Genomic DNA, 27,251 nt, shown 5'->3' on the forward strand with positions numbered 1-27,251 from the left:
CATCAACGCATGGTGTTGTGTGCAGGCACACTACACTTTGTCTTTCTTTTATCTGTATTGTATTGTGTTTTTGTATGGACGTAGTGTTGGGTGCTGGCACAAATGCACACATGGCATCAACGCATGGTGTTCACTTTGTCCTTCTTTTTTATCATTCATTTTTTAAGAGCCTGCCCAGGGACTACAGATGAAATGTAGCTTCGGCTAACTCTGGCCCATTTACATTGATGTGAAAACTGACATGTTGATTAATGAGCTTTGTCCCTGTCAAATAAAAAATATATAGTTTTACGGAGGTTAGGGTCCGCTATTTAAAATGCTCATTTGTAAATTTTATGGTTTTTCTCTCAACTTCATGGTTCTATGGCTTATATTTCATATAGTGTTTTCTTATTCCTGCATTCCTTGGCTTCTGTTATCGCTGCTTGAAGCTATATTAAGTGTTATATTTCATATAGTGTTTTCTTATTGCTGCATTCCTTGGCTTCTGTTATCGCTGCTTGAAGCTATATTAAGTGTTATATTTCATATAGTGTTTTCTTATTGCTGCATTCCTTGGCTTCTGTTAGCGCTGCTTGAAGCTATATTAAGCTATATTAAGTGTTATATTTCATATAGTGTTTTCTTATTGCTGCATTCCTTGGCTTCTGTTAGCGCTGCTTGAAGCTATATTAAGCTATATTAAGTGTTATATTTCATATAGTGTTTTCTTATTGCTGCATTCCTTGGCTTCTGTTATCGCTGCTTGAAGCTATATTAAGCTATATTAAGTGTTATATTTCAGGGTCACGTTTTTCTCCTCACATTTAGTTGCACTTATTGACATGCAGTGATTATTAGAGTAGTTTAAAAAAAATCTGGTTATACATTACTCAAATCAAATCAAAACAACAGAGAGTACAGTGTATATGCTAGGTTGTGATTGGTGGACAACTGGACATGCAGGAGAGTGCTAGATTGTTAATGTGTGATTGGTGGACAGATGGTATTGTGGCACCTATTTGGCCAGTCATTCCAAGCACTCCATTGTTTCACCTCAGCCTCTCTAGTATAAGAGATTGTAGTTGACAAGAGATTGACAAGAGATTGTAGTTGACATAGAACTGACTGTGGACTCCAGACTCCAGGTGAAAATGAATAATGCTCTCCACCCTACCGGGGACAATTCAGACCTGCACCAATACCACGGTAAATTATACTTATAATTATAATTCTCTCTCATCTATCTTTATTCTGGATGCAATCCTACCTGGAGGGGAGAGAACAGATGGTGGAGGTGAACGGAACACTGTCCCCTCCCCTCCCAGTGAGCTGTGGCGTCCCACAAGGAAGCATACTAGGGCCTTTACTGTTCCTAATATATGTTAATGACATGACTTCAGCTTGTGACTGCAACTTGTTCCTGTTCGCAGATGACTCAGCACTGCTGGTCTCGGACAGGAACAAACTGCAGGTTGAAAAGACCCTCAGCTCTGAACTCGGTAGAATCTGCACCTGGCTCGCTGATAACAAACTATCCTTACACCTGGGAAAAACTGAATCCATTCTCTTCGGATCAAATAGTAATCTCAGCAAGGCAGATGGCTTCTTGGTTAGAGTGGGTGACAATGTTATCAGACGAAAAGATCAAATTACCTACCTAGGTTCCATCCTGGAGGCCAATCTTTCCGGTGATAAAATGGCCACCAACGTAATCAAAAAAGTCAATCAAAGAACAAGATTCCTTTACAGGATCTCCTCACTGGTCAGCAAAAACACCTTGAAGACCTTAACAGGAGCCCTCGTACAAGGTTTCTTTGACTATGCATCCACCTCTTGGTACCACAGCACCTCAAAGGCCCTTAAAACAAGGCTCCAGACCTCCCAAAACAAACTGGTCAGGCTCCTACTTGGCCTCACCCCCCGAACCCACCTCACCCCTGCCCACTTTGACAGGCTGGGATGGCTTAGGGTCAGCGACAGAGTACAGCATCTTTCAATGGGTCTGGTCCACAAGATTCGTTACACCACCAAGATACCCATGTACCTGTCTAAATACTTCCTTAATGTAAACGAAGTCCACACCCACAACACCAGAGGGAGTGCAACAAACCATGTACAACCCAGATTCGGCACAATCAAGGGACTAAATTATTTTCGCTCCTATGCCACCAAAATGTGGAACGCCCTACCAACAGTCATTAAGACATGTGAATCCCTTGACTCCTTCAAAACCGCTCTCAAAGGGCACCTACGGATGGTTGCAATTCGAAACTGGCCTCTGTAAGATCTGAATCCCCCCCACCCCACCCCCCCCCCCCCTTTCCCCTCACTGTATGTATCTTTTCCCTTTTTGCTTCCTATATGATGAATTCCTGTTCTGTTCTTTAGCTACATAGAAATGTCTATTTGTATGTCTCTAAATGTTTTGATGAATTGAACAATGTGGACCCTGTTGTAAACAAGTGTAATGCTTAATTGGGTCGTCCACTCACAGTTAACAGTCTTTGTATTGAGTTTGTGCCTGAAATGTACTGTAAATTCTGCAAACTGTTAATAAATATTTCAATCAATCAATCAATTCCGGTTCTATCATATTTTATTTGTTGTATTCAAGCTGCTATACTCTTACTTACTATTTGGAATCCTACACTTTTGGTTTGTTTGTGTGTGGAATTGTTTCAAGTGTCTCAACATTTGTTTATGGTTTTCTTTAGTATTACTTCCATCACCACAGCACCGAATTTTGCTACCTCTCAACTATTATTCCCTTTGTCTTTGTTTTCAATCCAGTCTTGGCTAAAGCAAACTGCCACGCTGCTGTCTGCCACAACTGTGACCAGTGTGGAAAAAACTTCAGTACAAGGCAACAACTTAAAAAACACCAGAAAGTTCACCAGAAACCGTACCACTGTGAACTGTGTGGAAAACACTTCAGTACAAGTACAGTACTGAAAAGACACCAGCGGATTCACACTGGAGAGAAACCGTATGGTTGTGACCAGTGTGGGAAAACCTTCACTCAGCAGAACGCGCTTCAAATACACCAGAACGTTCACACAGGAGAGAAACCCTTCTGTTGTGAACAATGTGGGACGGGTTGTTCTACAAAATGCGCTCTCAAGGTTCATCAGCGCATCCACACAGGGGAGAAGCCGTACCACTGTGAACTGTGTGGCCAAAGTTTCCGGATCAAAGACCACCTGAATGTCCACCAGAGATTTCACAGAGGACACAGACCTTTTTCATGTGATCAGTGCGGGAAAAGCTTCACTACCATTTCCAACTTACAAGAACACCAGATAACTCACACAGGAGAGAAACCCTATGAATGTGACCAGTGTGGGAAGTCTTTTAGACGGCCTAGCAGTTTGCAAGCTCACAGGCGTGTGCACACAGGCTTTAAACCATTCCAATGCGAGTTGTGCGGAAAGGCGTTTAAAACGAAACGCAGCCTAGAAGACCACACATGTGCAACAGAAACCCCATCCCTGTGAACAGTAGTGACGCAGTGGTGGAAAAAGTACTCACATTTCTTACTTAAGTAAAAGTATCAATACAGTAATGTAGAAATACTCTGTTACAAGTAAAAGTCTGCTGTTCAAAATTTACTTGAGTAAAAGCACAAAAGTATTGGTTTAAAAATGTATTTAAAGTACCAAAATTAGGCCTACTCGTTGTCAAGTAGGCCTATTCAAAATGTATAAAAAATAAAAATCATTTGAAAATAGCAGATCTGCAAGTAGATCTGCAATTTTCAAATGGTTCAGGTTCAGGTTCAGGTTTATTTGTCATGTGTATAGATACAGAGTATACATACAATGATTTTTTTTTTGCTCAGAGCACTCACAGTCTTACATACACAGGACATAAACAAACATCTATAGTGCAAGAAAAAGACAAAAAACAGGAAAAGAAAAGTGCAAGTGAAGTGAAGTGCAATACAGTTCAAGGTCAGCTGTTCAGCAGCCTGACTGCCTGGGGGTAAAAACTGTTACTGAGACGGGTGGTACGAGATTTGATGCTCTGGTAGCGTTTTTTGGAGGGGAGTAGTTTGAACAGGGTATTTGCGGGGTGGCTGGTGTCTTCCATGATGTTATGGGCTTTTTTCATACAGCGAGTGGTGTAGATGTTATGGAGACTGGGTAATTCTGTAGTGCCGATGATTTTAGCTGCTGTTTTAATGGTCCTCTGCAACCTATTGCAATCCTGAGCGGTCGTGTTACCGTACCACACTGTGATACAGCCAGTTAAGACACTTTCAATTATACAGCGATAAAAGTTCACTAGTCCTTTTGTACTTAAGCCAAATTTTTTAAGGCGCCTCAGAAAGTACTAAAGTGGTTATTGGTTAATGCATGTTTTGTAATAATAATCAAAATCTACAAAGTAACTAGTAACTAAAGGTTTCAAATAAATGTAGTGGAGTAAAAGTACAATATTTTGATCTGAGATGTAGTAGAAGTAAAGTAAAAGTATTTGAAATATTCAATATAATGAACAAATACCTCAAAAGTGGTATAATTACTTTCCACCTAAAGACCAATAGTAAACACCATTATCCTGATCATAAGCTATATGACTGGAAATCACATAACAGTTTATTTATATATTTATTTTACAGATAAAAAAAAACATGTCTCTTGTGTCCACTGTCTCGCGTTTGGGATTGCAGCTTTTTGGGATGTGCGTGCTTTGTAAATCTTTTTTTTTTTTAAGATATTTTTTTTGCGGCTTACGCCTTTTATTGATTTTTGAAGGGACAGACAGTAGGCTGACAGGAAACGGGAGAGAGATGGGGGGATGACATGCAGTAAAGGCCGTGTCGGGTCCGGGAGTCGAACCCGCGGCACACTGCGACTGGATTACCAGTCCGGTGCCCAGACCGTTACGCTACGGCCTGGGCTGCTTTGTAAATCTTTGGCATGAAAAACGAAACATGTCCGATAGGGTTTTTTGAACAAATAAAATGAATGTTCATCATTTCCATAAATGTGGTGTTTTTATTTGCCCTTTGTCAACATGTGGTGTTTCTGGATCCTGGTCACGTTGTGTCTTACGTGAGACTGCAAAGTAAGACAAAAGTGAGAGACTCTGGCCTGCATGGGCCGGCGGAGCGGTCCAAACACCGTCTAGCCTGACAGCGTGTTGCGGGTTAGAGTCCTGGTCCCGACGACCTTCTCTGCCCCCCGATCTCCTCCCCCCTTTCCTGTCAAACTACTGTAAATGTTAATCAGTGGTGTACTCACATTCTATGCCTTCAGGAAAGAGATATGGTGTTCCAGCATACAATAAGGTCAGACTGAAGAGGCCTTTTGTCCATCAGTCGACTAATTAATCAGGATTTTGGCCAGGACTAGTGTTGGGATAAAGTAGACCTTTTAAGCAGTTACCATTACTCATAAAGAGTGTGCACCCTAGCTGTGCTCAAGCAAGGTCACAGAGTGACAGAAAGATTCCTATATAGTGTCTGAAAAAGGAGAGACACGTCAGAATTCTCCAGGGCGCCCCGACCAACGGACTGATATGATAGAATCTGATTCGTGATGTAACAGGTATACAGTATTTGCTTTCATATATGTCTTTGCCGTTCATATGCATATCACATGACCACTCATTTTGGGATAAGTATCCCCGGGCAATAAAATATGCCAGATCTTATGATTCCATGACTTACGTGTACAGCCTGCTTATTGGACCATCAGGTAACTCTCTCACGATATTTTTAACGCATCACTAGACTGAGCTGTGGACATTGCTCTCTGCCCTTCATATCATACGTCATATCACATTTTCAAATGGCTGAAATGTGTATATATATAGGCCTGAAGTGGTGGTCACTGTATGCTTTGTCATACTAATCTACAAAGTAATAACTCAATTAAAGTTTTACAAATAAATGTAGTGGAGTAAAGTAAAGTACAAATTCCTCAATATTGTAGTTAAGTACAGTAGGCCTACAGTATACAGTATGCAGGTTACTTTCTACCACGGACTATAATGCTTTTGCAATCATCCCTCTCGTCTCCAGACTCCAACATTACAAGGCATTGTGCGTGATAATGAGCATCTGGTTGCCATGCTAATAGCAATGGCTTGTCATTCAAGTAGAGCCGTTGAATTAAATGGACTATAGTAATAGACAAATCAAGTGCCCAATTTGCACACGTGTGCTCCAAATTCCTTCACAACAATAGAACCTTTGTCAGTGGTGGTAAATGTACTTGAGTCATACAATGGAGGGTAATGCATATAAAGTGAGTGGCAAATCAAGTGGCAAAGTGAGTTTAATGTTGCTTAATTAAATCAATTAGGACTTCTCTGTTTGGATGTATGGGGCTGTCAATTAGGACTTCTCTGTTTGGATGTATGGGGCTGTCAAGGTCAGAAAGTAGTTTTTGCCACTCAGTAAGAGTTCCTGCATAACATCTGGGTATGACGCCAAACGCATATCCTCTATAGTCTATACTCAACTGAAAGGTGCTATATAAATAAAGTTTATTGTTATATATTTTTACAAGTTTACAAAAATGCAGTGTTGTATGTTTATAAACAAGGTGTCCATGTTTGTAAACAATATATCCCAGTTTATAAACATGTCCATGTTTACAAGCAATGTGTCCATGTTTACAAACAATGTGCCCATGTTTACAAACAATGTGCCCATGTTTACAAACAATGTGCCCATGTTTACAAACAATGTGTCCATGTTTACAAACAATGTATTCATGTTTATATATTCTATTGACTTAATTAGATGTGTTCTTTTTGGCAAGCAATTACTGCCACGATAGCCATGAAGCGTGGTCTGTACACAATGATTGACCACTTTCCCATCGGCAACAGCTGACCAATAGGCCTCTACAATAACAGACGACCAGTAAGACGTCCTGAGGGGGAGAGACAACAGAGCTTGAAGAGACATACATGCCTGCTGTCCTGTGTTTTAACCCATTTAGGCATGAAAAAATGTATTTTTCAACTGTATTTTTTCCTGAAAAACCTCATGTTTCTATATCAGTGGTTCTCAATATTTCATGTCAAGAACCCCAAAAATTATATGTATTTGGCCGCCGACCCACATCTGAAAATATGTCATTCCAGGGACACCCCCCCCCCCCCAGAAGCAAAGATTTGAGCTAAAAACGTTCTGAAAGAATATATTCAAACATTTGGGCCACATTTTCACGACTTTTCAAAAATAGCAGACCTACAAGCTCGTAGCGCGCCACTCGGTGGCGCGCTACGAGCTTGTAGATCTGCTATTTTTCAATAGCTAAAGCATAGCATAATGCTAACACCAAAACGGGTTCCCGCCCAAAATGGCAGTTAAGGTAGAGTTGGAGATCAATCATTCTGTTGAGCTGGCCGAGTCAATCATTGCGATGTCAGAACAAGCCAGCTCCATATATGGAGATCTAGGGGTTTGATGAGGTCAGATCAACATATGTAATGTCAGAACAGGTCAGCTCCATATATGGAGATCTAAGGGGTTTGATGAGGTCAGATCAACATATTGAATGTCAGAACAGGCCAGCTCCATATATGGAGGTCTAGGGGTTTGATGAGGTCAGATCAACATATGTAATGTCAGAACAGGTCAGCTCCATATATGGAGATCTAAGGGGTTTGATGAGGTCAGATGAACATATGGAATTGATTCTGTACTGGCCATATATGGAGCGTTTTTTGTTTTCCACACTGGTCACAGTGGTGTTTCGGTCAGGTTAAGGTAATGGTGTGAACAATAGCTTGTTAAAGGACAAAATGGTTAATTATTATAAAAAAAAAAAAAAAACAATACTGGGTTTGTTAATACTTAATACTCCCCCTAATGGTCCATTCATTGGGAGGTGAAGCGGCGAAAAGTCGACGCCAGCGTCCTCACCTCCCACATTCACACACCAATGGTGGCGACCACTGGAGGCAATGCAGGGTTCAGTGTCTTGCCCAAGGACACTTCGACATGTGGAGCCGGGATTCGAACCGCTGACCCATGGATCATTGGACGACCTGCTCTACCTCCTGAGCCACAGCCGCCCCATATAATATGAGATCAAGCCACATATAAATGTCAACAATAACAAGGCAACACGGAACAGTATAAAACGTTTATTATCGTAGAACATCTGCTCTCTAATCTCCATTCTATTCAGACACCATAGAAAACATCTCATCGCAACCAATTTATATTGACCCATAGGTATATAATCTCATATACATATATAAAAATAGTATTACAATAAAGACATAATGATTTACTTTAGACACAGACCCAACACACCACGACGAACAAAGCTGGCCCAAAACACATTTTGTCAAAATATAGGACAGAATTGTTTTGACCTTCTAGAATAAAGCTGCCCACTGTTATGACAAAAATATTATGAACTGCAGATATGACACACTTTTGCAGCAATACAATAATTGAACTAATTGAATCACTTGTGTCGACTTGCGTCCGCTCGCAACAGGACAGATCAAACCACTGGGACGAACAGCTAAAACAGTTTTGTCTCGACCCATTCGTGTGGTTTGGGCTTTAAGGTCAATGTATGCTTTGCACGACAATTGTCAACTTACAACTGATCGCACAATGAAAGTGACGACAAAATGACCAAAATGTATCGCATCGGAGCGTGGCGCGTACCTGTGGAAAAAACGGTCGCACACAACTTCAGAAAACCTTGCGTATGCCAATAGGTTGAGAAGATGAAGTAAGCTCTGTGACCATCATTGCAGGGGGTGGTTGAAAGTAGTCGCTCTAATAGGTGATAATAGCCAATCTACAACGTGGCGCGATCGGCTATTTTCACCATTTTTATTGTATGTTTTCATGGAATTCCTTTTATTAATTTATTTTTAAACATTTGTTTCTCTTATAAAATAAATAAGAGATGCACGACATTGAAATTATGACCGGGTTAGTGGTTAGTTAGTTATGGCGATGCGTCGGGGTGTGTGTAACCTTAAGTTATATTTTTTATATTGCTGACATTTTTTATTTCCCATTTTTTGTTTTACTGGTGAAAGTAGAAGATAACCTCCCCCTCCCTCCCCACCAACGCTCTTAAAGAGACAGAGACGGTCAGACTGGCTGCTCTGCGACTACAAAGCCATCGACGGTCACGTCATTATTGTGTCATCAATATCGCTGAAAACAATCAGGGTTGTTTTTTTATACCGATATGACATTTTTATGGAAGATTTCGATACGCTGCAGATTATATCGTGCATAAAGACATCTTTTGAAAACTAGACAACTCTCACAACTCAGAACTTGTTGTGACATGGTATTTGCCACCTCAAAGCATAAACTGACCTTTAGAGCGAGAGAGGTTCTCAATTATCTTTTGGCTCAGGGCACACTGTAAATATAACCTTTTGAATTTACTTTAAAAACACCTTACATTTATGTCAAATATGTAAATCTTTCCCCCTTAAGACACAGTATGTCACGAGGACAACTTGAGAGAACATCCGTTTCCATTTAGTAGAGTTGAAAATAACTTTTATACTTGGGCATTTAACCCCAGCATCCCTATTCCGGGTGGGGGATTTATCAAAAATAACAGATAAACAAGCTCACCGCTTGTAGATCTGCATTTTTTGGCGAAGAGACTTTCGGCTCTATTTTCGTCCATGCTAAACCCCTTATCCCTAAACTATTTTGCCTTTTTTGGATTTTTTTTTTTTAATAGTTAAATTGGCAATCTACAAGCTCACAACGTGTCACTGTAGATTGGCTATTATAACTATTCAAAATAGTAAAACAAAAAAGGCAAAGTAGTTGAGGTATAAGAGGTTTTGCATGAACGGAAATAGAACCCTCTGTGTACTGTAGGCTGAAAAGGAACGGGCCAAGTACAGTTTAGGTCAGGTCCGTTTCCCAAAGTGTAGAGTCTCTCTAAGTGGTTAAACTGAAGTGATGTTGATGAATTCCAAATATATTCGGAGGCACCCCCTCTGGACCCACTTTGAGAAACCCTGCTTTAGTATAGAGGAATTACATGAAAGTTAAACTACAGTATATATGTACACTAGAGGCACTAAACTACAGTATATATGTACACTAGAGGCACTTCAAGTGGACCCAAGAGGAACTCATACCGTATACTAAAGCATTTGTATATAGTATTATATATACTTTATATTTCTTATGTTCCAAAATATAATATTGCTGCCAGGTGGAAACCTTGAATGTTCAAAACAAAAACATTAGTTTTCAGGAAATGGGGGTAAAATAGCCTGTGTACCAAATAGACACACGGTAGTTATTATTTAGTCACAACTCACAAGCTCTCTTGATTATAACTTTTCATTGGTTCAAAGTTATAAACCTCACACAGACAGACGAGGAGACATGTTGTGGGCTTGCAGCCAAGTTATTTGTTTTGCTACTTTTGTCATGTGACAAAGTATAAAATAGGGGGGGAAAAAACAGTGCCAGAGACAATTTAAAAAGATTTGATTAACGTTTCTAATTGAGAACATTTAACTTACAGCAATCCATTTACAAGCTAACACAAATGTTTTGATAGCTTAATTTTATTAAGCCATATTTAAAAGTAAAAACAACGTTTTTCAGGTGAAAATGTCAAGCCCAAATGGGATGGCAGGTTCTGAAAGTGGTAAGAAAAAAAGACATTGACTGCATAAGACCGAAATAATCGAATAAGTCAAATAATAGCTGATATAATTTATCAGTGTGTAAACAATTATGGATTTACTTAAAGGTAGCGTTATGAGAGAAACGTTCTCATCAAATCTGTAGATAGCTTTGATGAGACAATAACATGTATATTAATATACAGTAACACATGAGGCATGTGCTGACACAAGTACTCACTAAAATATCGGCTATTTCGGGCAACGGAGTATTATATACATCAGGGCGTAACCGTTGCCCTGGTTACCGGTCAACGGTTGGCTTTGTAACACAACGCAGAGCTATAACGACATGATCGGAATGAGTCACGGAACAACGATCTAACCGCTTCCCGTTGGGGCGGAGGACCGCGGGACATAAGGCACTAGACAACACCAGACAGACACGCCTCCTAACGGAGCAGCAACCAATCGGGGCTGTCCTCTCATAATTCTAGTAGTCCACTGTGCTCAACGTCGGCTACGGGGACCACATTATAGGCCTGTTCACGGGCCTATAATGCAGAGAGTATAACATGTTACAGAAAATGTTACAGACTTGTAAGGGTGCATTTAGTTATCATGTGTACACACTCTCAGAATTACAGACTTGTAAGGGTCCATTTGGTTCCATGTGTACACTCTCAGAGTTATAGAATTGTAAGGGTCCATTTGGTTCCATGTGTACACTCTCAGAGTTATAGAATTGTAAGGGTCCATTTGGTTCCATGTGTACACTCTCAGAGTTACAGAATTGTAAGGGTCCATTTGGTTCCATGTGTACACTCTCAGAGTTACAGAATTGTAAGGGTCCATTTGGTTCCATGTGTACACTCTCAGAGTTACAGAATTGTAAGGGTCCATTTGGTTCCATGTGTACACTCTCAGAGTTACAGAATTGTAAGGGTCCATTTGGTTCCATGTGTACACCCTCAGGCCCCTTTTCCACTGGGGTTGAACTGGTTCAGTTCTTCCTGTTCAGAGTGTTAAGCACCAAGGTTCCAAAAATCAAGAACCAAAGTTCTCTTGGTGGAAAAAGGGCCACAGTGACAGACAACTTAGTTTAGACTAGTCATTGGTTAGACCAGTCATTAGTCCTACAACCTATCTAAAACCCTCACCCTAACCCTAACCTCCCACGGGGCAGCACACCTAAACCTAACCTTAACCCTCTCCCAACCCTTAACGCACCCCCCTCACCAACCTTAATCCGGTCGTCTTGGGGTGCATACTTAGTTTAGACTAGTCATTGGATTGACATGGGTTAAGGTTAGGTTTAGGTGCACTGCCCCGTGGGAGGTTAGGGTTAGGGTGAGGGTTTGAGATAGGTTGTCGTTGTAGGACTAATGACCAGTAACCAAATGACTAGTCTAAACTAAGTACTGTCTAAACTAAGTACTGCACCCGGTCGTCTTAACGCACCCCTCACCAACCTTATGTCTAACCAATGACTAGTCTAAACTAAGTATGCCTCCCCCTCAAGTAACCCCAGAGGGTCCGCGGACCACACTTTGATAACCACTGGAATAGTGACACGTTTCTTCCAAAGTTCAACACAAGTACCGTTAGTACAGAGTTGGATAGTACGATGTTCAGGAGTTGTACTTTTAGTACAGAGTTGGATAGTACGATGTTTAGCAGTTGTACTTTACTACTTTTATGAAGACATACACCGTAGTTGAATTTGAGCTTTAATTTAACTACTTTCAACCAGAGGCAAACACTTTCAAAAGTCACACTGTGAGCTTTCAGATCTGATATGTTTTTTTTACCTTTTTTTGAAAAGTTTTGACAATTTTCCCCCACAATGACAAACATGGATGCCAGGTTGGAAGTGGTTAAACAGAACCTATAATTGGATTGGAGTAAATATAAAGAACGTTATCCACCGACGTAAAAAAACGTGCAAACTGTCCGTTTATCAAAAATGCATTCAGCAGATAATCGTCAGTTTTATCCAATAGGAGCTTGTTTCTCCACATTGCCACTTTTCATTGGATATGGAAATAATGAAAGAAAAACCGAACTGACATTGAGTCCCGCCCATCGAGTCTCGCCCAATCAGATTTGGATGAGTTTAAAGGATGGCACGCTCTGATTGGCTGGTGCGAGGCTCCAGAACAGGAAGAGTCGGATGACGCTGGTGAAAATGCCGGGTGTGTTTGGAACCTGGAATGCACACAAATAATGTATAAATAACTTGAGAAAATAGATGATCTACAAGCACATTTATATTTACATAATAATAATAATAATAATAGATTGCATTTTTATAGCGCTTTTCTATGCACTTCGTGCTTACTCAAAGCGCTTACAATGGTCCATTCATTCATACATTGGGAGGTGAAGCGGCGAACAGTCGACGCCAGTGTCCTCACTTCCCACATCCACACACCAATGGCGGCAACCACTAGAGGCAATAATGCAGGGTTCAGTGTCTTGCCCAAGGACACTTCCACATGTAGACAGGAGTAGGAGCCGGGATTCGAACCACCGACCCATGGATCATTGGACGACCTGCTCTACCTCCTGAGCCACAGCCGCCCCGGCCATGTGTACCACAATATAATAGTTGGTCAAATATCCTATTAGCTGCTTTCCCCATTCTCTGCCTATTTCCGGAAATATTATTGGTGATGGGGCGCACACGCCAAGACTGCATTTCAGTCATTTATTCTTGCATTTTGGACAGGAGACAATTTATTCTTGCATTTTGGACAGGCGACATAATAAATGACTGAAATGCAGTCTTGGTGTGTGCGACCCATTACCGTTATTTAAATGATATGATTTGATTTGCACCTTGAGTCACATGAAGAGTTATCTACTGGTGATATTATACAGAAATCTAATCTTGTCCACCACGATATGGCTTGGTGGTGCCCCTGAATATGTCTGTTGAGTTTGTATTAGTCTGGCTGTGTGTGTGTGTGTGTGCGCGTGTATATGTGTGTGTGTGTGTGTGTGTGTGTGAGTCTCACCATAAATGGTAAATGGTGCATTTATATAGCGCCTTTATCCAAGGCGCTTTACATAGATTGTGCATTACATTCATCCATTCACACACACACACACACACACACACACACACACACACACACACACACACACACACACACACACACACACACACACACACACACACACACACACACACACACACACACACACACACACACACACACACACACACACACACACACACACACACACCGATTGGAGCGGAAGCCATGCAAGGCACCAACCAGCACATCGGAGGCAATTTGGCGTTCATGATGTAGTAATCATGGAGCTGGTGTCCGTACAGAACCCAGGAGGTGGAGGTGTGTATGTGTGTGTGTGTGTGTGTATGTGTGTGTGTGTGTGTGTGTGTGTGTGTGTGTGTGTGTGTGTGTGTGTGTGTGTGTGCGTGCATGCGCGTCTCACCATGATGTAGTAATCATGGAGCTGGAGTCCATACAGAACCCAGGAGGTGGAGGTGTGTGTGTGTGTGTGTGTGTGTGTGTGTGTGTGTGTGTGTGTGTGTGTGTGTGTGTGTGTGTGTGTGTGTGTGTGTGTGTGTGTGTGTGTGTGTGTGTGTGTGTGTCTCACCATGATGTAGTAATCATGGAGCTGGAGTCCATACAGAACCCAGGAGGTGGAGGTGTGTGTGTGTGTGTGTGTGTGTGTGTGTGTGTGTGTGTGTGTGTGTGTGTGTGTGTGTGTGTGTGTGTGTGTGTGCATGCGCGTCTCACCATGATGTAGTAATCATGGAGCTGGTGTCCATACAGAACCCAGGAGGTGGAGGTGTGTGTGTGTGTGTGTGTGTGTGTGTGTGTGTGTGTGTGTGTGTGTGTGTGTGTGTGTGTGTGTGTGTGTGTGCGTCTCACCATGATGTAGTAATCATGGAGCTGGAGTCCATACAGAACCCAGGAGGTGGAGGTGAGGAACGTAGCCACCGTCAGAGAGAAGGACAGACACTCCAGGTTTCTACTGCGAATTATCCCCACCTGAAAACATACGGCCAATTATCTATCTATTTATATATATATATATATATATATACATATACACACACACACCCAGAGGGCCCAAACATTAGGCTAATTAGTCAGGCAGAGCCTCGGGCTCTGTGATTTTCCGTGATGTTTTAAGAAGAATGTTAGTATAACAAAAAATAGCATTTCTGTGAGTATACATGTATGTATTTATTATGAAGAGGGCTGCACTAGGCGATTCACTTGTGACAGGGAGGAGTGGACGCATGCTTAAATGTTTTATAAGATCAACCAGATAGCTCATTTTGGAACTGTCAGGTTTTCGTCATGTTGCACTGAGCTATCTCGTTAAACCCAGCTGGCTGCGATGAATAACCTTTTCATTAATCAACGTCACCAGTCACAAAACGATCCATATAAGTGATATAACTCTGTAAACGCTATAAAACATAAGCTACTGTACAACTTAAGCAAGTTAGCCTACATGATGACCACGCAATGTTAAAGTCCACTGCAGGCTACAGGCTATTCGATTCCCAAAATGCTTAGTATTATGTGCCCAAAATAACAGATCTGTAATTTGTCGAGACGCGCCATGAGCGGTGCATGGATGGTTTGTATACGTTTGTTCTTTTGGACACTGTCTGTGACGCACATTACGCGTGTATGTATTTGGGTTAAGAGGCAATGATTGATGTAAACTACAGTAGCCAGTTGGCAGATGATATAATAATATTGTCGGTCCGTTCGAGACTGTTGCACAACGGTGAATGATTGTACTTTGCGAACGGGGACAATACTTGGACATACTGTAACTGCGTCACTTCAGAGGAAACTAAAGCGTGCTTTCGCTGCTATTCATGTTTATTCATCACCACTGGAATCCATTAGAATGATGGAAATGGAACATTAACAGCCTAACGTGAGTTACATAAATCCTTTATTTCTGCGATAAGTCAGTTGAACTCCGTTCTCCCTCTCTCTCTCACACTGAACCCACGGCCCCCGCCGTGCTAGCCATTTAGTGGCGGGTTTTTTTTCCCCTTCTTTTTTTAGTCTGGCTTTGTCGGGTTTCGGGCCGAACATTACGGTAATTCTTAGGGTCGGGCCGGCCCAGTTAGGGTAGGGCGGGCCCGGGCCTTAATTTTTGGGCCAGATGAGAACTCTATTCTCAACATCACGACGATTACAATCATCAATTGCGATTATCTGACGATAACTGCTATCAGACGAGTGTGTAGTACTATTATTATACTACATGTATATACTACTGTTGTGACAGGCCTTCTGGACGTGAGACACCAAACACGGACGGTCCTAGACACAGGACGGACAGACAAGAGGACAACGCAGTCTGTCCTCTTGTGTCACGACCACGGAGACAGGAGACACATGCTGAGACATAGGACGGACGGACAGACAGAGGACAACGCAGTCTGTCCTCTTGTGTCACCACGGAGACAGGAGACACATGCTGAGACATAGGACGGACAGACAGACAGACAGAGGACAACGCAGTCGCCACGGCGACAGGAGACACAAACAGAGCCAGAACAACAACAGGAAGACATGCAGCAGAGGAAGAAAGACAGGAAACATTAAGAAGGATCACACCGACGGGGGGGGGGGGGGGGGGGGGGGAGGGGGAGGGGGGTTGAGAGAGGAGAAGGAGACAAACAGGATGAGATATAAAGACATAAAGAACAGAGAGACAGCTGTATTGAGCAGCACAGCACTGCGGCGCTGGTAGAGAGCCGTGTACTGAAGAACATTTTGTGCAGTACATAAATAGACAGACAGCTGTAGGGTAGAAACCCCGTTTCTCATATATATATATATATATATATATATATATATATATATATATAGCAGCTCTACAAGCTCAAAATCTGCAACACAAACATTGGACATAATGAGGTTTACACCCGTTAGCAACGATACGCTCCTCCCTGCACAGATATACCCACGATCTGTGCATCTTTAGTCTGTGTGTGCGTGCACATGTGTGTGTGTGTGTGTGTGTGCACATAGGTTGTCACTATTAGTACCTAATATAACAACCGTGTCCGTGCTGACTGCTGAAAGACATGTTTTCTCATGCCAATAAAGCCCTTTGAATTGAACGCACACAGAATAAATCTTCCTACTCCCGGGCAGCTTCTCTACTTCCTTCACATGTGTTAACGATGATACCAATATAGAGGGTATGTGTGCATGCATAAAGTGAATGGCAGATCGGGTGGCAAAGCGAGTTTAAAGTCATTTAATGCAATCAGATATGACTTTTCTGTGTGGATGTATGGGGGCTATCGAGGCCAGAAAGTAGTTTTTTGCCACTCAGTGGGCATTTCCGCATAGCATCCTGGTATGGTGATGATGTCACACGCATACCCTCTATAAAGGCTCTGTTCCATTTAGTGTGCAGTGGTTTTTTTAACTTCAAGGAACCCCCATAACTCTGGGAGTGTACAAATGGAACCAAATGGACCCGTCTCAGAGTTACACAACCATATGGAAACCGTAGCAGAGTGTTTCCAGTTTTGATTGATTGATTGAAATATTTATTAACAGTTTGCAGAATTTACAGTACATTTCAAGCACAAACTCAATACAAAGACTGTTAACTGTGAGTGGACGACCCAATTAAGCATTACACTTGTTTACAACATGGTCCACATTGTTCAATGCATCAAAACATTTAGATACATACAAACATTTAGAGACATACAAATAGACATTTCTATGTAGCTAAAGAACAGAACAGGAATTCATCATATAGGAAGCAAAAAGGGAAAAGATACATATACAGTGAGGGGAAAGGGGGGGTGGGGTGGGGTGGGGGGGATTCAGATCTTACAGAGGCCAGTTTCGAATTGCAGCCATCCGTATAGGTGCCCTTTGAGAGCGGTTTTGAAGGAGTCAAGGGATCCACATGTCTTAATGACTGTTGGTAGGGCGTTCCACATTTTGGTGGCATAGGAGCGAAAATAATTTAGTCCCTTGTTTGTGCCGAATCTGGGTGGTACATGGTTTGTTGCACTCCCTCTGGTGTTGTGGGTGTGGACTTCGTTTACATTAAGGAAGTATTTAGACAGGTACATGGTACAGTGAGCCAACATGCACAACAGCACCCGTCCCTGACTCTGTTTGACCGGAATGGAACTACCGTAAAGAAACATCTGGGTTTCCCGAGACTAGAACGGAACAGACTGAGCCTTCATTGGTATCATCAGCAACACCTGTGAAGAAAGTAGGGAAGGGGCCCAAGTTCTTTCCAAAATGGCGTGCGTGCGTGCGTGCGTGTGTGTGTGTGCGTGCGTGTGTGTGTGTGCTGGTCGTACCAGGTCAGTGAGAGGGGACATGTACATGCTGACAGTCACCAGGCTGCAGGTCAGTCCCAGCTGGTCCAGACGAGACTCCCCCGGAGGCAGGAGCACCGCGAAGTACACCCACCCAGCCGCCAGCACGGCCGAGGCACACAGCGTCTGGATGTACACGCGCCTCTGTCACGCAGACACACACACACACACACACACACACACACACACCCAAGAAAAACACAGTGAGTACACACAAACACACGCCCAATCTGGTAGACAGTGGTGGAAAGTAACGGGCTGTATTTTGCGTGTCTTAAGTACCAGGTCTTATCCCCTAACTTGAGTAAACTAAAGACCTGGAGGCGTGGTCAATGCTCTTTGGCCACTCAGAATAGCCAAATGGCATTGATCACGCCTCCAGGTCTTTAGTTTACTCAAGTTAGGGAATAAGACCTGGTACTTAAGACACGCAAAATACAGCCCTGTGTGTTTACTTACTTACTTATGTAAACCCTTTTCATATCAAAGCCCATTAGTTTTTCTGCATTTGAGCCACGGACCACCATTTGATGACATTTAGCCTTGCAGGGGCCAAAACTAAAAGAAACTATGCCCACATTTCCATGCTGTATTGTTGTTGGTACCATAGGAGAGATAACAGGCAAACGTTGATCAAAAGAACAATTATTCTAAATTCTCTAATTGTGTAGACTTCATGTAAATAAACTTAAGTGAAGATGTGTTTGCTGTAGTATATTAGGTGGTAGGTGTTATGGGTGGAGTTGTGACCTTGTGTTTGCTGTAGTATATTAGGTGGTGGGTGTTACGGGTGGTGTTGTGACCTTGTGTTTGCTGTAGTATATTAGGTGGTAGGTGTTATGGGTGCCGGGTGGTGTTGTGACCTTGTGTTTGCTGTAGTACATTAGGTGGTAGGTGGGTGTTACGGGTGGTGTTGTGACCTTGTGTTTGCTGTAGTACATTAGGTGGTAGGTGGGTGTTACGGGTGGAGTTGTGACCTTGTGTTTGCTGTAGTATATTAGGTGGTAGGTGGGTGTTACGGGTGGTGTTGTGACCTTGTGTTTGCTGTAGTACATTAGGTGGTAGGTGGGTGTTATGGGTGGTGTTGTGACCTTGTGTTAGCTGTAGTACATTAGGTGGTAGGTGTTACGGGTGGAGTTGTGACCTTGTGTTTGCTGTAGTACATTAGGTGGTAGGTGTTACGGGTGGAGTTGTGACCTTGTGTTTGCTGTAGTAGAGGTAGGAGGTGATGTAGAGGAACTGCAGCAAGGCTCCGATGGTGTTCACCAGGACCAGAGTGCCGTCTCTCTTCAGCATCCCATAATACAACCAGCCCAGGTTACTGGAGGAGAGAACAGAGAGTACCGTTGGAAACATCCCATAATACAACCAGCCCAGGTTACTGTAGAGACCAGAGAGTACGGTTAGAAACATTCAACAAGACATTCTACTGTGACCAGACTAGAGGTCTTCACGAGTTCACGTCTCCGCTCGGAAAACACAAGACACTGCCCCCCACTGCCTAGTATTTAGCCACTTGAGTGAATACGCAGATTAAGGGTTTTTCTGTGTGGTATTTTTTCATTGAGTCATAAGGACAATGTTGGCATAACTAAGGTATTTGCTGAAAAACATGTTTTTACATGCTTAAATCATCAATCAACAATACACTACGTATGTACACACTGACAGTACACACACACACACACACCACATGTCGCACACACACTTACTTGAGGCAGGTGGTGAGGAACGGCAGGAACTGGACATTGTCAGCACTCTTTGTCGCTCTCATCTTTCTTAGGTCCGTCCTGACGAACACACACACACACACACACACACACACACACACACACACACACACACACACACACACACACACACACACACACACACACACACACACACACACACACACACACACACACACACACACACACACACACACACACACACACACACACACATATTACTATTTTGTCGAAGTGAGCACTATTAAAGCAAGCCACATCCTCTACAGGAGCAATGCATTTGGTTGACAGACCAGCTGTGTGTGTGTGTGTGTGTGGCAAAAGAATGAACAGGGAAGTACATCACCAACACCTCTCAGAATGTCCCCCATGGGCCCCATCACTGAGTCATTATTTATCATCTTCTCATCTCCGTTGAGTTGGACAGCGTGACACAACATACTAAAACTATATGACAGTGGCACACGACTGTCAAATAGCAGAGCTATGTGCCGTACGGAATGACGGAGCATATATTTAGGTTTAAGACTCAAGGCCACTATCGTCACAGCAAAAGCAATCATCATCATCATTGATCATTTTGAAATGGAAGACTTTCTCTAGTGGTGCACAAGCTCACAGCACAGTGGCATATCTCTAATTGCGGAAATCCATTTCTGCTTGTCCAATTATCCATCCATACACTGAGAAAAGAAAAGAGGACAAACACCAGACCTGAGAACTATTAGTGAGAACTTTGAGAAGCCGATTGGCCGCTGTGCGCAGTAGAGCGTGCCCCTCAATTCACATTGGAATGCAAATGCATGCCTTTCAGCCTCTGTAGACTGCTCGTCTGACGGGTATATCTCTTTGAAAACCTTTTGTGCTTTTGATTGTGCGGGGGGGGGGGGGACAGGGGGGGGGGGACAGGGGGGGGGGGGGACATCTTGCATGCCCAAAATGTAATTCCTGGAAACGCTACTGTCACAGCACTTCATAAACCTTCTCTCCTGGGGGAACCTGACACAAAAACTGTTTTTCTTTTGTTGTTTTTTCGTTTTCGTTTTCTTACTTAGTTTTAGTTTTGTCAGTAACTAATGTTACTCTTAAAAAGGGTATAGGCATAATAAGCTTTGGCTTCAGCCTACACCTTTTCGGTGCTAAACCTGACTTTATAACACAACTGTCTTTAAAAATGTAAAAATGTAAGTACCGAAATATTCATTCTAATTCAAAACCTTTTCAAAAGGGGGTCCACTCCGGTCAAATGTGGGGGTCCTTCAGTTGAACATGTTTGAGAAGCAGTGTTCCAGGAGGCACCCCGGGGCGGCGAAGTGGTAAAGTCCATGCCCACATTGCCCACCGCCACGGAGGTTGTGGGTTCAAAATCAAATCCACCAGTGGTGCATCCGGCTTTGTCTGGCGTCTATACGAACACAACTGGCCCGTGTTTGGGGGAGGGAAACTGGGCGGGGAGGGTGGGTGATATTGGAGGAATTCACTCACACATACAGCGACTACATTGTAGATCTACTATTTTCACTAGTTTGGGTCTCGGAGAAAATGTCTAATCTCTCCTGTTGGGTCTCGACCTGAAGAGTTTGGGAACCACTGGTCTATAGTGGTCTACTTTCCTTTATGTCTCGTCTGCACACAACATGAGACTATTTGCACAAGGCCTGTGTTCAATATCTGTTACTGCTCTATTGCTGCTACACCTTAGGTATACAGTAAGAGTATACAGTTGATGGCAGCGGTGGCTCAGGGGTAGAGTGGCTGGATGGTAACCGCAAGGTTGCTAGTTCGAACCCGGGCTCTCCCAGAGTTAGTGTCGAAGTGTCCTTGAGCAAGACTCTGAACCCCTAATTGCTCCTGATGTGCTGGTTTGTGCCTTGCATGGTTTCCTCCGCCATCAGTGTATGAATGCACAATATATGTAAAGCGCCTTGGATAAAGGTGCTCTATAAATGCACCATTTACCATCTGCAGCTACTCTTTAAAAGGTAGGGTAAGTGACATTTCTTTGTTAAAATAAGTGTTATATATAGCTCTATATTGTGATTGTGCTCATTGCTACAGTGTGTTTGTTCAGTGACCGTATAGTCTCCACGTCTCTCCTGCTCTGAGAAGCAGAAAATGATTTTTCGGATGGGACGAACTCACACAGGATATACAGGATAAGCAAGATGTGTTATTGGAAGTGATGACACAAAGAAAACAGCAGACAGAAATTGGAACTGGAAGTTCTGAAACAACACTATAGGATTGAAGCTGATAAATTAGTTATCTCTCTCTCCCTGATTGGCTGAAACTTCACCACCCACCCGGGAAATGTAATTTACGAAGAAAGAAAACATAACATTATGAAATGATAAATGATAAAAATGGTTTGAGATAGGTTTTTATAAAATAAATACATTTGTTTATTCAATCAGACCTGCAGGGTTAATTCTAATGGGTTTCACTTCAATATTATATAATCACATTGTGTTTATTTATTTATTTTAACAGATTTGATTCATTCCAATCCACTGGGTTGACAGTCTCAATCAGATTGTGTTTATTTATACAGATAGTGACTTCACACGCCTCGGGGTGTGGAGCTGTCACTTCTGACATTATATTATTGCAAAAACACGCAAAGAGAGAGAGAGAGAGCAGCACAGACAAACAAAGCTTCCATTCCACACTCCATGACACTGCTGTCACTGGGCTTGGAGATCAGTGGCACGACACCCTCGTACGGCGGAGGGTTTAGAAATTGAGTTTTTACTTTGATTTCGCATTAACTGTCTTACAGCCTGAAGATTTAGACTCTCGTAGATGTATTTGATCGATTCAGAATCGATTCTGACATGAATGTCAGAATCAATCAAATGCATTGATTCTGAGAGTCTAAAATCTTTAGTCTATAATTATGATTTAACTTACAGTCCCGTGGAGAACATCCCGACAGAGAACAGGATGCATATCCATGACAGCAGCTGTAGCAGCTCCATGGAACCACGCGGAGCTTCGTTAGGTCACTTGTTTTGTTTAATCGTTTTTTATTTTATTAATGAAGAACTATGATGAGAAATAAAAGAAGCAGAGAGAGAGCCTCTTCTTCTTGTTGTTATTTCCGTGTTTGTAATCAGTGGCCTGGGGCTCCGCGGCTCCGATTGGCCGAGCAGGGCGTGTGGGCGGGGAGGGTTGCAGCCAATAGAGAAACGCCGAGATGCATTAGCTAGGCACGCGGTGGTGACGCGGAGAGTGACGGGTCCAAAGAGCCAATGGGTGGAGTGTGCGTGTCGTGGAGGAGGGGTGTAGACTTTATTTTGACTGTGAAACACAATGTATGAATATAATGATGTCATGATAATGGTATTACGTTATTCATTGTTGAATTTTATTTATTTAGATAGATAGATAGATAGATAGATAGATAGATAGATAGATAGATAGATAGATAGATAGATAGATAGATAGATAGATAGATAGATAGATAGATAGATAGATAGATAGATAGATAGAGGCAGGCAGGCAGGCAGGCAGGCTGCAGGCAGACAGGCAGGCAGGCAGGCAGGCAGGCAGGCAGGCAGGCAGGCAGGCAGGCAGGCAGGCAGGCAGGCAGGCAGGCAGGCAGACAGGCAGGCAGGCAGGCAGGCAGGCAGGCAGGCAGGCAGGCAGGCAGGCAGGCAGGCAGACAGGCAGGCAGACAGGCAGGCAGGCAGACGCAACATAAAGTACCATATGTTCCTCAAAATGTCAACAAGGAACTCCAATTATTGTAGGCGAACAAAAATATTACGATATAATATATCATAGCAACTTTGATTGTGTGTGTTCTAACTTCTAAGTGGATTACAGTGAATGATTTGACATGGCGAGCATAACTGAATGAGAAGGTGAAGGGGATTTTAAATGTTTAAAAAAAAAAGATCAAATGATAAAAGAACATTTAGCTAATCCCTGCAGGCTCCAATGACTTCATCCTGAGCATACATAACATGGGGGTCTATCGCTACCATATATGGTCGGTTCCATGGTCCAGTGTGACCGTGAGATGGAACCTAAAAATTAACTCTCAGTTTATTTTTTATTTGATTTAACCTTAATTTAACCAGCAAAAACACATTGAGGCTGCGTCTTACAAGTGCAGGGAACTGGCCAAGAGGCAGAAATAAAATGGCATTTCAATACTACTATGTCACATTACAGTCAGAACAGCAAATAAAACATCCATGATACACCTCAAAGTACCTATGAAATATATACAACAAATCACCAAAGTGCTAATATTACATTTTTATGTAGAAAATATTAACAGAAATAATAATTATATAGGCATGAACAAGGCTATACATAATATCCAAACATGTGCAGGTGTTGGACTGTATACATCTAAGATAATCCTTTTGAAACTTCTTAAAGGAACTTTCAAAGCCAGTTGAAGTGGTATTATTTCTCAAAGTGACGTCCAGGGCACTTGAGAGGAACCAAAAGGACTGTAACTCTGAGAGTGTACAATGGAACCAAATGGACCCAGCCTTATGGGTCTGTAACTCTGAGAGTGTATGGAACCAAATGGACCCAGCCTTATGGGTCTGTAACTCTGAGACTGACTGGCCTGGTAGTCCGTCGCAGTTAACTACCCGGTATATGAAACCTTGCGTTTTTGACACCTAATCCACAATCCCCGTCACTCTGTCACGTCACCTAACTCAACTCCCCATCGCTCACCCCAGGCAAGCTCCCAGGTCATCGTGACATCACGTGACATCAGCCCCCATATATGGTGCCCAGATCATTGTGATTCATTGGTCAAAGTTCATCCCATGCCAAAGGGACCGTGCACTTGCCCAGCAGTCTGACGTCACCCAGGCGGATGCGTGGTTAGCCTGGTTAATAAACCAGACCGAATCAGCCGTTGGCAAAAGTAAATTGCCTGCCGGCGGATTACGGTCTGGAGAGGCTCAATTGTATGCCCATTTCCTACACCAGAGAAATGGGGGCGGCCAATCGGGACACGGTATGCAATATGGGCGGGCTTTGGTACAGTGACTTTCAATGCTTGAGACCTTTGACTGACAGTAGCTCTGACCAATTGCGTCAAAGAGAAAATGTTTCAACCCGCCCCCCCCTGGAAATGAAATCCAAGCTGAGCCTCCCCAGACTAATATCCCGCGGTCCGTGCGATATTAGTCTGGTTTATTAACCAGGCTAGATGCGTGCACACTCTGACCTGCCCCAGCAGTACGACCTCCACACTCTGACCTGCCCCAGCAGTACGACCTCCACACTCTCACGGAGGAGATCAAACTATAGAGTTCTCAACAGGCCCGAAAATTAAGGCCCGGCCCTACCTGGGCCCTCATCAAACCCTGTACACTCAATACACCGTCCCCACTGCCACCCCCTACCTGGGCCCTCATCAAACCCTGTACATTCAATACACCGTCCCCACTGCCACCCCCTACCTGGGCCCTCATCAAACCCTGTACACTCAATACACCGTCCCCACTGCCACCCCCTACCTGGGCCCTCATCAAACCCTGTACATTCAATACACCGTCCCCACTGCCACCCCCTACCTGGGCCCTCATCAAACCCTGTACACTCAATACACCGTCCCCACTGCCACCCCCTACCTGGGCCCTCATCAAACCCTGTACATTCAATACACCGTCCCCACTGCCACCCCCTACCTGGGCCCTCATCAAACCCTGTACACTCAATACACCGTCCCCACTGCCACCCTTAGATCTCCATATATGGAGCTGACCTGTTCTGACATTCCATATCTTGATCTGACCGACCTCATTACACCCTGTACACAGTGTATACACTCAAGATACGCTCCATATATGGCCAGTGCACCCTTTAGGGCGAGGTCGCTTCTCGCGCTCAGGCGTCTTACTGGTGGTGTATGATGATAAGAGCGCCCCCTTTTTTTTTTTTAACTTTCTTTAACTCTATATAATGATGATCTCCTTTTTTTCATATTAGTGTATTTGTACGTCTTTAATTGTTGTGATGAACTGAAAATGGAAGACCCCGCTGTGTCACCCTGATCTATAACCTCTGATTTCTGGCTGAACCCCTAAGCCCATTCTGACCGGGCACCCATTTTGGTGTTAGCATCGTGTCGTGCTTTAGCTATTTAAAAATAGCAGATCTACAAGCTCATATCGCGCCACCGAGTGGCGCGATACGAGCTTGTAGGTCTGCTATTTTTGAAAAATCGAAGACACTTTTAGAATCTGATCAGAATGGGTTAATAATGAAACTGTCAGGATGTAATAGACATTTTTAGAATCTGATCTCAGGTCAGAATGGGCTAATTGCTCCCGATGAGCAGGTTCTAGTCTCCTCTCTCTCCGCCATCTGTGCATGGATGTGTGTGTGTGGATGGTGTAATGCACAAACAATCTATGTAAAGCACTATATAAATGCACCATTTAGCATTTATTTATAAACCCTTTCATCCTCTTGTTTTTACACCTGTAAACCTGTGTTGAGCTGAGTTGAAGTGAGTGATCTTTGTGTCTCCAGCCTGGGTGTCGTCATCATCATGCCTTTGTTGTTGACTTGTGGGGTTGTAAAGTCTTTGCAGGGAATAAGGTAGGCAGAAGCTCATTTAAATAGATACGGGGGTGGAGGACTGGAACAAAATCCCAAGGGAAATTAAATTTGCCCAGTCCTTGAACATTTAAAAAAATATGTTGAAAAACTGGCAAGCTAGAATAGTGCTGTATTTATCTTCTATTTATTGTTTTGTTTAGTGATCTATGATGGTGTCGTTGTAATGTCCATTATTGTGATTTTAGTCAACGCATGTTCTTCCTATACCATAATGCTGTATTTATTTATTTGGACAACAATGGAATTAAGTCTTTGACTTTTTGTGCAATCCTGAAAATTCTGTACTGCTCTTTTTGAACTGTATCTTGAATATATCAAATAAACCAAATCAAAGCAAATCAAAGTTCAATTAAGAGACCAAAGAATAGAACACATAGCTGCAATCAAGTCTGGATATGAAAGAATGTGCAAATACATAATTTATTCTCATTTGATTATGTATTATAATAAGTGCTTCAGCATCTCCCAGAGATTGTATACAAAGGCAGGGTGGGAAAAAAGGGGGATTTTGGTGATATTTATAATGATTATATACTGTGAGACAGTAGGCCTACTTTTATCTAGTCGTTTGGAAGGTAAATGCATATGTTATGTATACGTTTTCTGGTTTAACAGCCCGTGGTGACTTTTAACAGAGAGCAGAGAGATGTGCGTATGTGTGCGTGCGTGTGAGTGTATGTGTGTGTGTGAGTGAGTGAGTGAGTGAGTGAGTGAGTGAGGAGTCGAGACAGAGACTGCACTCTCATGAGGACAAGGCTGCGTTAGATGGAAATGAATGATGTAGTATTAAGAAAAAGGAGAGAGAGAGAGAGAGAGAGAGAGAGAGAGAGAGAGAGAGAGAGAGAGAGGGAGAGAGAGAGAGAGAGAGAGAGAGAGAGAGAGAGAGAGAGAGAGAGAGAGAGAGAGAGAGGGGGAGAGAGAAAGAGAGAGGGAGAGGGAGAGAGAGAGGGGGAGAG

At 42.9% G+C, this 27,251-nt stretch overlaps 1 protein-coding gene across 2 annotated transcripts in view; it reads right to left on the minus strand.

The window, feature by feature from the left end:
- Nucleotides 1–22,793, minus strand: part of slc50a1 (solute carrier family 50 member 1) — an 81,911-nt gene extending 59,118 nt beyond the window's left edge. The window contains exons 1-6 of one of the 2 annotated variants that reach the window (XR_014569048.1): nt 22,603–22,793; nt 19,675–19,752; nt 19,160–19,283; nt 17,945–18,106; nt 14,496–14,615; nt 12,060–12,795 (exon numbers count right to left, since the gene is read on the minus strand). Coding sequence is in view for 1 of the 2 variants with exons in the window: in XM_083761315.1 (XP_083617441.1) it covers nt 12,688–12,795; nt 14,496–14,615; nt 17,945–18,106; nt 19,160–19,283; nt 19,675–19,752; nt 22,603–22,670 (660 nt within the window). In the remaining variant the exon portion in view is untranslated. Of the gene's footprint in view, nt 1–12,036; nt 12,796–14,495; nt 14,616–17,944; nt 18,107–19,159; nt 19,284–19,674; nt 19,753–22,602 lie in introns of those variants that run through there. The other variant, XM_083761315.1, reaches the window with a different exon arrangement.
- Nucleotides 22,794–27,251: the final 4,458 nt, after the last annotated feature.

This window comes from Protomyctophum parallelum, assembly GCF_964188405.1.
Source record: "Protomyctophum parallelum genome assembly, chromosome: 3".
In the NCBI taxonomy this organism is placed as follows: Eukaryota; Metazoa; Chordata; class Actinopteri; order Myctophiformes; family Myctophidae; genus Protomyctophum; species Protomyctophum parallelum.